General features: G+C 51.0%; 1 protein-coding gene across 2 annotated transcripts; it reads right to left on the bottom strand.

Moving 5' to 3' along the window:
* Positions 1–610: 610 nt before the first annotated feature.
* Positions 611–12,478, bottom strand: LOC111837668 (syndecan-1). 2 transcript variants are annotated; one of them, XM_072699398.1, is made up of 5 exons: positions 12,196–12,478; positions 4,640–4,718; positions 3,581–4,194; positions 3,213–3,312; positions 611–2,816 (listed from the first exon to the last, which is right to left on the bottom strand). In XM_072699398.1, exons 1-5 carry the CDS (start codon positions 12,250–12,252, stop codon positions 2,650–2,652), a joined length of 1,017 nt encoding a protein of 338 aa, XP_072555499.1. In that variant the 5' UTR covers positions 12,253–12,478; the 3' UTR covers positions 611–2,649. The 2 variants fall into 2 exon arrangements, with proteins under 2 accessions (XP_072555499.1, XP_072555500.1); XM_072699399.1 differs by having other exon boundaries at positions 4,640–4,715; positions 12,196–12,471.
* Positions 12,479–14,001: the final 1,523 nt, after the last annotated feature.

Raw genomic sequence — 14,001 nt, 5'->3', positions numbered from 1 at the left:
AAACAGCCCTGAAAGCATCAGATCTGTCACATTAAGGCAAAAAAAAAAAAATCATTTGAGTCACTGGAGAGTGGTAATGTGACTAAAGTCGGAATCACCACTGATCCGCAGCACTCTGAAATCGGCATCTACCAAAGCTCATGAATTCCCACCCAAATCCTTTGTTCTCTAGCAGAAATTCCAGGCAAATGAATTTCAGCATTCCTCCGAAGAGCTTTCTGGGCCAGAAGCCGGGAGTCTTACCTCCTTGACGACCACCTCCAAGGCTGAAAATAGAACCCTCTCTGTTTTTGTAGCTCTTGGGATGAGCAGCCTGAGGAAAAATCAGCGGCAGAGATGAAGGCCGCGTTGGACAGAGCGCCTCTGGCCATCCCCACCGGCCCCTGTAATTTCATACTAACCGAGTATCGAGGCGATGCTGCCCGCCGGTGTCTGAAGCGAGACCAGCTGCGGCCAAACAAAACCTTTCCTTGGAATCCAAGTCCCCAAGATACATGCTCTGGTTCTCCGCTGCTTTCATACATCACAAGATACCGTACTGCTGATGGACCCAAAGTCAGCGGCTAAGGAAACAGACGCGCTTTCCAAAGACAAAAACACAGAGCTGCTGTTTCTTGGTGATAAAGTTCATATTTATTGCAAGTTGACCAACAAACTCAAGGGTAAATAAATAGAAAAAAAAAAAATGGTACAAATTCCCCAAAGAAGGAAAAAAAATAAAAAATAAAAAAATAAATGTATAAACATATTGATTTCCTCCATTGTACAGCAGACACCAAATTTTTGGGAGTCTGGGAGACCGCTGCAGAAAAACAGACCTGGACTCCTGTCCCATACCTCATCTATAGAACACAAAGGTCCCCAGACACTCGGGTACAGTCCCCAGGGGGTGTGGATGTCAGCGATTTCCCAGCGCTTAAGAAATGGGCCACAAATATCAAATAACTTGACTGAAATAATCAAAACACACACACAATTCTGAATTAAAAAGATGCTTGATGACTCACAGGGGCCTGCAGGCCTGCAGTGAATGAGGGGCAGGACACGCTGTCTTTCTGCACGGCTCCTTTACACCCCGCAACAACACTTAACGTTCCGGCAGAGCGACTGACATAGCTGTGCTAACACTCTTCACGATTCACAATACCATCGCTACGTGCTCACAGCCCAAGTGTGCCACAGCTGACGTCACTGATGATGGTGCAGACCGTGATTGGTGGATCGTGACAGGGTCAGTTCACGTTACTGAGTATAGAGGACCATAGGTCCTCTATACTCTATATCATTCGCAAATGATAATAGAGAAAAAAAAAAGAAAAAAAAAAAAAAAACAGACTTAGTGTCAGACTTGCTGACTGATTCTTATAGGGGCCGACTGTGTGCCAGTGACAGACTGGCAGCTTGTTGCCGTGAGAACAGCACACTCCACAACATCTGTCTACCAATCTGCGGTTTCTGTGACGTTCTGGCTAGGAGCGGTTCCGTTCCGTTTGGTCCGCCGCCATTCATCACCGAATGCAGAACGAACAAGAGCAGCAACTATTCCACTCCCCCGGAAGAGGCGCGGGGGGCGAAGTCGCGTTGTTATTCAGACAAAGTGCGCTTTGTGACGTCCCAGAGACATGGATCCAGCTTCAGGTCATAGCGACTGCAAAGCAAAAGACATCAGCAGACAGCCTGGGGCGGGGGGGGGGGGGCAAACCCAAAAGCTTGAGATAATCAGATAGTATTTAGCTGTACAAGAAACAGGCAGAGAGACAGACAGGCAGAGAGACAGACAGGCAGAGAGACAGACAGGCAGAGAGACAGACAGGCAGAGAGACAGACAGGCAGAGAGACAGACAGGCAGAGAGACAGACAGGCAGAGAGACAGACAGGCAACCTCTTCATTCTTAAAAGAACAAAGCCCCAGCTGAAGAGAAGCCGCTCAGCAGACGAACATACAGGTTAGCGTCTCACAGAGCACATGGACACCCCCCACCCAGAACACCAGCATGATCCTCAAGACGGCCATACCAAGGCCATCTAGGGATGAGCTTAGACACAATGTCTGCCACAGACATTCCCATGTGGGCATGGAAGATAAGCATAGACGAGTCTGTGCTAAAAGCCAGAGCAAGTTTGGCGAGAGGAACCCAACGCGGCGGCAACGAAGGACGAACATCAAACCTACATCTTTGCGATTAACCACCCCCCCAAAAAAGAAAGGAAGGAAAAAAATAATAATAATTATCAGCAGCAGGCACAATCACAAACAGAACTGCTATCAGTGTTTGATCTTGTCCAGCACTTTGGGGGGGGGGGGGGGGGATACACAGTTCAACCTCCAGTACTGCATGACACTTTGCAGAAAACATAAGGAGAAGTTGGTACAGAAATGCAGTCTGATCGTCAGTGAATGTAGGACAAGGCTCAGAGAAGTTCTACACAGCCAAAGAGAAATGGACCCCTTCCCCCCACCTGTCAAAAAGGCAAAACAACCAACACCTCTTAAATGAGGAACCCAACCAACATCTCTTAAGTGAGGAACCCAACCAACATCTCTTAAGTGAGGAACCCCACCACGAGAAAAGGCAAAAGTGTGACATTATGGGGGCGTACGTAGGACTGGGGGGGCATGGGTGGGGGCGAGGCAAGCTACACTGGGGCCTACGCCAGGAACTCCTCCTGGGCCTGCGGCCGCTGGTAGCTGACGTTGGGGTGGTTGTGTTCATCCAGAGAATAACTGCCCTCGTCCTTCTTCTTCATGCGGTAGACCATGAGGGATACCAAGAGGACGGCGAAGGCCAAGCCCACCACGCCTCCGGAAATCACACCTGGGGGGGGCAGAACCAGAGATGGAGTTAGCTATATAATTGCGTGGAACCCCCAGCTTGCATTTCTGGGAGCCTGCAGCTTGCATGGTGGGATTCCCAAAGCAAGGAGGCGAGATCTGGTTCACTGTGGTGCTCAAACACAAGAACAGTTTGGTACCAAGTCGACATGTTTGGCAGAGAACATGAACACTGGTCCAAAGGCTGGATTTTGTTATCACACACAGCCCTTCATCTCAAGGGGATGAACTCAGCCCTCAAGCCAAGCAAAGAGGAAAGCCATTAAGGATGTTAGGCTGCCCCAGAAGAAGCAGACCTGACCAAGGAAGACCAGCTAAACGGCCGCTTCCGCCCAGACGGACCGCTCCCAAATCAGCGTGCCGGCCAGGAGAGACCTACCAGCAAGGACCTCCTTCCTGTCCAGCAGCGACTGGCTCTGCCCTGCTGTCTCGTGGAACTGCTGCCCAAGATCGTCCTCGATGACGATGTCAGTATCTCTCTGGAAGACAGCGTTAAGAAGCCTCAAATGAATTCCTAAACATCAACATCATACCTTTAAGTTGAATTCATCATCATAGAAACATCTATACGTCTATTTCAAGTTAAAATGTGACTTGTGTACAATGATTGCAAGGCAACACCCTTGTTAGACGAAAAGGCATCTAACTCATGCTACCTCCTACCACTGCTAGGGCTTAGCAACACTGCTGCTGTCAGTAATGTGCTTTTCTGTTTAGGTTTGATCAGGCAAGGTAGACCTCTCTCACCTCTGGCTCACTGCCCACAACGTGGATCCTGCCCCCCCTTACAATCAGCTCCTCAGGCACTGTCGGGAGCAAAGTCGGAGTGGTGGCCAGAGAGCCCAACGTAGGGACGTGCCCAGTGAAGCTGGGGATCTTATCCTGAGAAGGCGGCACTGGAGTCGGGGCTGGCTGGGTCTTCTTGGTGGGAGTGTGCTCAGATTCAGGCACGACTGGAAGCTTCAGCATCACCGCTGTGGTGTTGACGTGCATCACAACGGTCGTGGTTGGGATGGTCGTCGAGTGGGATGGAGTAGCGGCAGTCTTATTAAGGATGCCAACACCAGCTTGAGGCTGGGTCTTCGTGGGGCGGGACGTGGAATGTTCTTCGGGGGCATCGGGACTGGCTGAAGTGGTCTGCCCATGAAGGCGGTGTTCAGTCACCACACCCCCCTCTTCTGGAGCTCCTGCAGTCCGGGGGGTGGTTACCACAGCACCAGCTGCAGTGGTGGGTGAAGCCTGGGAGGTCACTGCCCTTTCTGGATCACGCATGAGGACTTGATTCCGCTTCGTTGTCGTAGAAACGCGTGTGGTGTCCAAGGAGGGTGTTGATGAGGGAACAAAACCTAAGTCCATGAGATCTAAAAGGAAACAAGGTTTAGTCAAAAATAGAGCTTGAGCACATGAGGCTTTCAGTCTACCAGAAGAAAATGGCGCCCTTACAGCTGCTTCCCCACACCTGCCCGCAAAAAAACAATGTGCTATGGCAAGTCAGGCAGGGGCCAGAGTTTAGAGGAGGGTCAGCCCCCATATCCAGCAGAGCACTGATTAACTGCAAGATGCTTAACAGATCATCCCTCTTTACAAAGAAGGATAAGAAGTCTTTATATTACTATACCACCGCGGTAATTTGCTGCACTAAAAAGGAGAACCATTTATAAAACACTTAATGGCTCAAAATTTGCCTTCACAGCATCTCTCCTGAAAGGGCTTCACAACCCAGGCTGCTCAGTCCTGCCACACAGCCTAAAACTAAACGGTTAGGTCACACAATGACAGGAGTGGGTGGGGGGGTGGTGTCCATACCATCGTCGCCGGAGCCCGAGCCGGAGATTTCCAGGTCATCTCCTGATGCATCCTGGTCGTCTGGAGGACTCAAGTCCTGCTGAAAGAAAGGGAGACCATCAGCTCTGTGGCCCGAGGGCAGTGTGGTCGGATCCCGGGTGCAGGGTCCGTTGTAGGGGCACATGAAGGAACACCAGGGACAATGAGCAGGATCAGAGCTCTACAAAAGTAATGCCAGTCGGTGAAAAGCGATACTACTGAATCAGGGAGCCGTCTGGACAAGCAGAAGTCGGTTTTATCTCTTAGAAAAAAAATGCGGTTCTCTTTGAGAGGGAAAGAACATTTAAAATTTTGGCCCACAGAGCCGCCCTGTTAGATAACTAAAATCGACTCCGGCGTGAAGGTCTGGGCTTGCACTCCCGTTCAAAGGAAGCAGAGGCAATTCACACATCTCACGTTCCCACGGTGGGAGACGACGCGGCGTTGGCGTGCGGTTTATCGCATCCCTGACAGTTGACTCACAGGATAAACGGGCCCAGACCATTGCAGACGCCACCCAAACAGAAGGGTGGCCTACTCCCACATGAGGAGCCCCCACACGGACACCGCCACAGCCGCATTTATTTATTTAGGACCCTATTATTCAAATCACGGCCCTCGAGGTCCGAGCCCTGCTGATTTTCCAGCCTTCCTTTACCTGTCAGTCAGGTGTGAAGCCTCTGACCAATCAGAAACAGTACGTATTAAACAAACTACCTGGGAGAATTGAAAACAAGGCCTGGATTTGGAATCATGGTCCAGATTTGAAGAACCCTGATTTAGGAGATTCTTTTGGCCAAAGTGACATAAGGCAGAGTAAGACAGTCCCTGGAGCAATTGGGGATTAAAGGTCTTATTCTGATGCCTGATGGGGATTTGATCCGGCGACCTTCTGACCTCAGGCATGACATCTCTCGACACCCTCCTGACCCGCCGAGCCGCACACTGCCCCCATTTTGAAAACCCAGCTTCACAATACTGAGCTCCAGCAAGGCTTGGACTTTGTAGAGCGAGATGTTTGCTTGATAAATATTGTGTTGCCGTCTACAAACCTGGGGAGGGGGAAAAAAGTGACCGAACAAAGGAACAAAACAGCAGGATAAAAAGACGAAGGCTAGACGAGTTCCCGACTCCTAAACAAAGGTCCTTTGTGGTGTCGTGTGCAGCAGCGTGTAAACCCTGCGCCAGCAGACATCTCCGGCATGAAAAATGTTATGTAGAAGGTCTCCTAGCCTCTCGGCATAGGGCACATACCTGCCAGTCATTCAGCTTCAGCACAAGGTCACTCATTCCCCCACTACTGTCCCACACAGACACACCCCAACTCTGAAGGACATCTGCCAGAACTTCTCAGATGGTACCTGCAGCACCCTCAAAGTCACCCAACTGAACAGCAAAGGGTGAAAATCTTTAACATGAATCTCCATGTTGCTAATAGTTGGTATGTTTCCAGGCAAAGTGTTCCAAGATGCAGCCACTGCTGGCGGGAGGGGGGCACATTCCTAGCCATCTAAGGTAAGGCCTAGGTGGTGGGCTGGGAGCAAACCTCCTCCAGTTTGTTTAAACTCGGACCTCACAGCTTACGGCCCGGCCAGGAGGCCGGCCTTCCATGGCGCCGGGGACCTCACAGCTTACGGCCCGGCCAGGAGGCCGGCCTTCCATGGCGCCGGGGACCTCACAGCTTACGGCCCGGCCAGGAGGCCGGCCTTCCATGGGGCCGGGGACCTCACAGCTTACGGCCCGGCGAGGAGGCCGGCCTTCCATGGGGCCGGGGACCTCACAGCTTACGGCCCGGCCAGGAGGCCGGCCTTCCATGGCGCCGGGGACCTCACAGCTTACGGCCCGGCCAGGAGGCCGGCCTTCCATGGCGCCGGGGACCTCACAGCTTACGGCCCGGCCAGGAGGCCGGCCTTCCATGGCGCCGGGGACCCTCACGGAGCAGCAAAAATCCCCACGCTGCCAAGCCTGGCTGCCTGGTAGGTACGCACTTTCCCCAGTGACAGAAACAACTGGTACGAACCAACAGAGCCCCACTATAGGGGCTGGACCACAGTGAGGTTCAGCCAGAACAGTTGGTCCAACACTGTCCTAGCCGAGGAGGACGTTTGGACCCTCAGTCACGGAAATGCTGCTTCGGAAACAATAATTTAACATAAGAGATGAAGGGTTTATATAAAGAAAAAATAAATAAATCACCATCAAGAAGTATGAGGGGGCATGGAAGGGGCAAAAAACCCAAAGCATGACCCCAGTCCCCCTCCCCCCATTTTGATGAGACACTCATATACAGCTACCAGGACCCCAAAATCGGCATCCAAAGCCACAGGAATACAGGGAACACCAAAAAAAGGCCGGAAAGAGGCTAAAAATCTCATTAGGAACGACGACAAAGGATAGAAGACGAGCAAAAGTCACATTTCATCTCGGCCGAAAGGCGGCTCTCCTTCAGCCATTCATGCAGTCTGGCAGCCAATCAGAGAAAGGCAAGGAAGGGGTGTGGCCAGCTGGAGTCTCAGTCCATCCGTCGGTCCTCAAGGCGCCACCACAGCCAGCCACACACCCTCGGCTTGGGGCAGGGGGCTCATGCATTACAGGGCTGCTCTTCCCAGGCCTGGTGAAGGCGCCCCCAGCAGGCAGACAGGGGGTCAGCACGTCAGGGTCCTCAGGCAGAGTGAGAGAGTCCCATGATGTCCATTCAAGGAGGCTACGGCTGCCTGTATCTATCCCATGACAAGAACATGGCGAGAGGGGGAGCGGATACCCCTGTCATATACCACACACCCCCCCAACATCTCAGCTCAAGTACACCCCCAACCCTTACTCCCAAGATGCACTGCTACAAAGCAAGGAAGTGTACCACTGTTCCCATGAAGACTAAAACACTTTCCTCTGCAGGTGTGGAAACAATTACACCCCCCACCCCCTTGCTGGAGCTGAAGCAGGGCGGGTCGCATGCTTAAATTCACCATTCTTACGTCAACAGTTCATATCACAGACATCTAAACATGCTTCCTGATCGCCATTTCCGGCTTCCTCTGCCCCTCCGCTGCGTGATGTTAAAATATTCACACTGGTAGCAAAAATAGTCTGACCAAGGATGCCGTTGGGACCCGGGTAAATATTATTCATTCTTCTGCTGATACTGTCACTGTAAACAACAGGCAGCTGTTAAGGACGGAAGGCCTCACTAGTGTCAAAGTGTTGGACTGAATTACAGGGGACCGTTCCCAGGTGTTACCCGAAAACGTGCGCCGTCCCTCATCCTAGCTTCCCCGGAAGACACGGCAGCCGGGCGCCTGCAGAGGACACCCTGGGGACAGCTGGGACACACTTCCACACTGGGCAGAGACAGATTACTGGCCCCCAGCTCCCAATGATCCATGAACCTATCCTGATCACTGACCATGGTCAGGAGCAGATTTCCTGTTTGGTTGTTACTTATCGACCAATTAGCAATCTAAGTGGATGGGACACTGGGCAGAGTGGAACTCGCGGTCCCTCTGCCCCTTTGGTTGAGTGGAAACAGGAGACCAAAACAGATCTGAGAATGGGACCAAACCAGCTGCAGCGTTTTCCCTCCAAAATGTGCTTTTGGGAGCACAGAGCAGATTAGATGACGGTGCCCAGACACATCCTGGTATCAGCATCCAGTCTTTGGGGAAGCAGAGGCTCCTGTGACAGATAAGAGGCTGTGTCTTTATGCCTGGGGGGGGGGGGGGTCCATCCATCTCCCTGGTCTCTCCCAGGTCCTCCACAGCAGCTACCTGAGCTCCTCTCTCTATCCAGCCAAGACTCTCTGATAAAAGGCCCTTATTAACTGCTGGAAGCCCTGGAATGTGGGCGGAGGGCTTTGATTATCCTGAAAGCGCCGACAGACCAAACTCATCACCTTGGGGGGGAGGGGGGTGTGAGACATTGGGGGGAAATCCCAGCCCCTACAGCATCTGGAGGACCATCTTTGAAGGCCAACCAACCGGCAGCCAAAGCCATCAGCATCCGGTACAGAGCTCAGCAAGCGGGGGTGGGGGGGTTGGGGGGGGGGGGGCAGAGAGGCCTCGGCGCCGAAGGACATCCTCCGTCTGGGGGAGTGAGTGCCGGACCAGCCCAACCCACACATGGGTAAAATGCGAAAGGCTTCATCACACAAGAATCCCGTGCTGTACAGCTCATAAAACAGCACTTTAGACAGCCAAACATTTTGGACAGGCTGTCAAATTAAAAATGGGACCACCCGACGAGAAACAGATCCGAAATACCTCCATTCCATCCCGAGGCGAAAAGGGGGGGGGGGTGGAGCGGTGTTAATCGCTACAAAGCAGCTAGATTGACAGAAGCAGCATTCCTCTAAAACCCAATCATGCTCTTTTACGCAGCCCTACCAAAAGGTGAAATAACTCTGATCTAGGCAATGTGACATTTAAATTAGTCAGATCTAAGCCAGCATTCCCATGAACGTACACAAGCTCAGGCATGTCAGCCCTGTACACGTGTAGCTCACTGGAATGACCCCCCCCCCCCTCCCCTTTGTTCAATTTAGACAAGGGGGATAAACAACCAGCAGTAACCTGGGGTGGGCGGGGACACCATTGCCAGGAGTCATGACTCACAGCGCATTGGCAGGGGGGACCACACCCTGCTGGGCTCTGATTGGACAAGAAAACATGGAGGCATGTTATACTCAAGTCCAACTCAGGCCATTGCCCTCATTACGATCAACAGCTACATGAACCAATCAGGCTTAATGTCCAAGCCTGAACCACAAACAAAGCAACCTCCTTCACAGCAGGGGGGGGGGGGGGTTACCTTAAATTATACATCGCTGCAGGTTCTCATCAGAAATGCCACAATATGACTGAAAGTGAGCAAAGCAAAACTCCCTTGCCTGTCCAATCTCCTTTAACAGCTGTGAATTTACCAATTAATTAAATAGTGTTAATTAGGAATCCGCATGGAGCGCTGATCGCCAAGCAACCGAGCCAGTAGTGCAGATGGTGCTCGGAACAGAGTCCGCCAGCACCGGGGCCTTAACACACAGGGCCAGCATGTCCTCCCCCCCACACGACCCGTCCCAAGCCCAACTAGGTTCAGACATAATACATCAAAAATATTCATGAACTTCATGCTAATAAAAATATATATATTTTTAAATATGGTCACATGATGAGATTGAGGCTTCCACAGTTTACGCGTTTCTTTGGAACCAATCCTAAGCAAACACCATATGATGCCAAAAAAAACTGCTCTGTTACCAGAGATCGTCTGAGTGCGGAATCTCTCACCGTTGGGTACAATGTGAAATACAGAAGGTTGCAAAATGGAAAGTAAGTCCATGCAAAGAAATCAGGGCAGAGAGGTTTATGGTGGAACCAGAACCATGGCGTTCCTTGCACAGAGCAACCTCCTCCACCCTAACCAGCGGCCCACCAAGACCACTTCATTCCCAGTGGTGCCACCGGCAGACTAACCCAGAGAGGGGCACTGAGCCATTTCTGTCTGCTGCCGGATATTTCAGATGGGAACAACAAACTCACAAATACAGGAAGCTCTGCTGACCCACAAGAGCAGGTAGAACCAGCAGACACACGAGCGGAACGCTGAAGTGGTACTTTGCTGGTCTGATCTAGTTACTGAAGGAAACGTGGCGAAAGGCAAAAAATAATAAAAAAATCCAAGTCACCCAGCTGTCAGACCCACAGAAGCTCAGCCTGTCACTAGATCAAGCCGTGAAGGTGACCTGCTTTACACCCCGACTGCACACCTGGCCAGATGGTCACCAGGTGCCCCTCCAGCACCCTGGACACGTGTAGACCTTTCCGAGAGGCACTTTGTTGTTAGGTGGCAGTTGGCACCCGATACCCACACAGAGCAACCAAACCAACCAAAGCTGGCAAGAGACAAACAAGAGCAACAAGCAAGCTTCCTAAATCGCGAAAAACCTGTGCAGCCCGATCGCCAAGTGGACCTACACCCCATAAAAGATGTTTGTTAAATCAAGAAGTCTGGAGAGTCTAATTCCTTAAATCTGTTACCAAACAGCAACCACTAACCGCCCCCCACCCCCAAACACTCTATCCTGGCTACCCGCCAGGTTCAGGTGAGCTGGGTGCAGTTCGGCTGTTCCTCTCACCCTCCCATAGCTCACAGCCTGATTTCCTCACACGAAAAGCCTAACAGGATGATTCTGTGCTTGCCTGCCTCCCCCCAGTTCACTGCTGGAAATGCACTCCGTCCTTTCGGGCACCGGTCCACGTCCTTAGAGCAAGTGTGTCAAACTCCAGTCCTGGGGGGCCAGAGCCCTGCACGTTTTTGGGTTTTCCCGCATTTAACACACCTGATTCAACTGCTTGTGCCATTTACCACACAACTCTTGAGCCGAATCATTTATGGAGGAACAGGGAAAGAACTAAGATACACAGGGCTACGGCCCCCCAAGAATGGAGACTGACACCCCTGCCTTAGAGTGACACCGCCAGTCCGGAGACCTGGTCGGCGGCACGATAGGAAGAGGAACCTCACTTATCCCGGCATTGAAGGTGGATGGGATCTGCACATTTGGACGTTTACAAATCGCAGGAAGGCAGCAAATTTCCACTCCAGCGGCTTGAGTCTAGACTGAAAACAAACATTCACGGCAGCTGGAGACGGAAAGAAACGGCCAGAGAGCTTCAGAAATCCTATAAAAGGCCTGGCCGATTCAAACCATTATTTATGAAATCACAGTAGCCGAGTTGCCTTTTTAAAATAAACTTCCCAGCCAAGGTTATAGCGCGCTTCGCGTCCAAAGGGGCTATGCCTGAGCGATGACACTGCGGCTGCGGCTCCGGGAAGCGTCCAGCGGATGGCCCAGAAGCTTAAACCGTGCGCTAATTACGGCGAGCTCATTATGACGAGTTCATTATGGCTACGGGCGCGCATATAGGGACGGAAAACCAAGACTAAGAAGATCTAACATTAAAAAAAACTGAAAATTAAATTAATGTAGGCATGTGCTTTAACGTTAAGCTACAGATAATTACATCCAGGAATCGTTACGAAGACTTTCATAGTCATTGCATTTAAAGGGTTATAAAAAACGCACTGGCCGCTGGCAGGGTGCCGCACTTAAAACTTTAATTAAGGGGTGGCTTTTGAAAGGCAATAAGTAGGCAATAAAAGACAGACCTTCCGCTGAAAAGAAGAGAGAACTGGCATAAGAAGTTACACAGATATACATACAGCCAGGAAAAACTAACTTCGCCCAGTTCCCAGCGCGAAGGATATGGCGGAACTACAGGATCGTGTCTTTCCGTGCGCTTCTAGTGTCTACTTTACGCTCTGGGCACAAGGCAGTTTTACACACCACAGCACATGTATTTAAAAGCGCTTTCGATCATTTAGAAGATTATCGTGAATAGGGAGGCATAATTCCAGAGTCTCAGATCCGCTCTCGGTCCGGATCCCGGAGTCGCCGCACCGGAGCGCACTTTCCCCTTCGTCTCATCGGACTGTGTCGCGACTCCCCGGCGCAGAAAAAGCACTTAATGAAAGTCTAAACTCACCGAAAGTGTGCCGGGGATCCAGACAGCAGCGAGCAGCAACGCCAGCAGAAATCGCATTCTTTTATCGTTTAGTTAATTTAAAAAATAAGGCTTTTATCCGTTTTTATCCACACAGCATCGACTACGACTCCTCGCCGCGATATAATAGCCGCGCATCGGCGGCGACTGCAATAAAGATGAGCTCCGCGGCCCTGGTGGCCCCTCCTTCTACCCGATCGGCGTGAAATTAGCCAAGGTAGATTAACAGGATCCACCCTCCGCCCAAATTTGGAAACATCCGCCCAGAAAGGCTTTGGGAGAACTCTGCAGGGCTGCCCTGTCCGCGCTTTGCGGCGGATTTGAGTCTAAGTTTCATGTGCGCCGACCTCAGCCGCTCTTTGGTAATCAAAGCCGGCGCTTCCACTTATTCACAACGTGTAAAATGTAAATGAATCATTTAACGTGGAAAATGTTAACCTACGAAGGAACGGGTGCAAACCCCCCAAAATGTAAAAGGGATTTTTTATTTTTTACAATTTTTTTAAATTGAAAATGAGGGAGAGAACGGTGTAATTACTGCCCATGCAAAACGGGCACGTCCGTTTTCAGTTAGGGGAGACAACACTTTCACTTTTATATATTTTTTAAATTATTTAATTTATTTAGCAGTCATTTTATCCAAAAAAAAGTACCAAAAGTAGTCGATAGCCTTCTTCAGAGACCCATGTAAAACCACCCCATTAACTCTGGGATTTGAACCAGCAACCTTCCACTCAGCCACAGCATTATAATCCACTGAGTGCTCAAGTTGTCTTCTCACCATAGCTTGTCATGGAAACTGTTAATCGGGGTGTCGCTACACACTGGGCTGCTGGACACCGGTGGTGCCTGAACAAGATGTGAAATGGAATAAATAGCCTTTTTAAAGCAGGAAGCATCTCTGTGTGGCTAGCCAGCTATCGCCATGCCGGTTCTGATTCACAGTCACTATCTGCAGGGGTTATGCTTTCGTTGTTTAGTACATTAAAAGCTCAGATCCAGCTTCACTCCATCAGCTTTTTTCCATCGATATGGCATAAAACGCTGTGCCCTTGCAGAGAGGTGGGATAGGGCGTTAAAAACCAGATAAACGAAATTGGATATACAAGATGCTTTTACACAACCAAGCATTTATGTGTATTATATACATCAATATATTAATTTTGGCAGACAGTGCAACAGGAGATGAACAGAGGAGCAACCCCAACCTTGCCTGTGCACTCACAGGCTGGACAGGCCGCAAACATCCCACAAACACACCACACACATCCCACAAAAACCCTGCAGACACCACACACATCCCAGCTATGTCCCACAGACACCACACATATCCCACAATAACCTTCCAGACACCGCACACATCCCAGCTATGCCCCACAGGCACCACCCACATCCCGCAAACACACCGCAGACACTGCACACACCCTACACACATCCCACAAAAAACCCTGCAGACACCGCACACATCCCAGCTATGCCCCACAGGCACCACACACATCCCAGCTATGCCCCACAGGCACCACCCACATCCCGCAAACACACCGCAGACACTGCACACATCCCACACACATCCCACAAAAAACCCTGCAGACACCACCCACATCCCAGCTATGCCCTACAGGCACCACCCACATCCCACAAACACACACATCCCACAAAAACCCTGCAGACACCGCATACATCCCAGCTATGCCCTACAGGCACCACCCACATCCCACAAACACACTGCATACATCCCACACATGCCCCACAGACACCACACACATCCCACAAAAACCCTCCAGACAC

The sequence above is a fragment of the Paramormyrops kingsleyae genome, chromosome 14 (assembly GCF_048594095.1).
Source record: "Paramormyrops kingsleyae isolate MSU_618 chromosome 14, PKINGS_0.4, whole genome shotgun sequence".
NCBI lineage: Eukaryota > Metazoa > Chordata > Actinopteri > Osteoglossiformes > Mormyridae > Paramormyrops > Paramormyrops kingsleyae.
The sequence above is the reverse complement of the archived record's forward strand: the minus strand, read 5'-3'. Positions and strand labels throughout refer to the sequence as shown.

Coding starts and splice junctions, on each gene's coding strand:
- LOC111837668 (XM_072699398.1), bottom strand. CDS start 12,252: ATGCGATTTCTGCTGGCGTTGCTGCTCGCTGCTGTCTGGATCCCCGGC. Junction 4,195..4,639: donor CTCGGGCTCCGGCGACGATG/GTATGGACACCA, acceptor GTTTCCTTTTAG/ATCTCATGGACTTAGGTTTT. Junction 2,817..3,212: donor CAGGAAGGAGGTCCTTGCTG/GTAGGTCTCTCC, acceptor TGCCCCCCCCAG/GTGTGATTTCCGGAGGCGTG.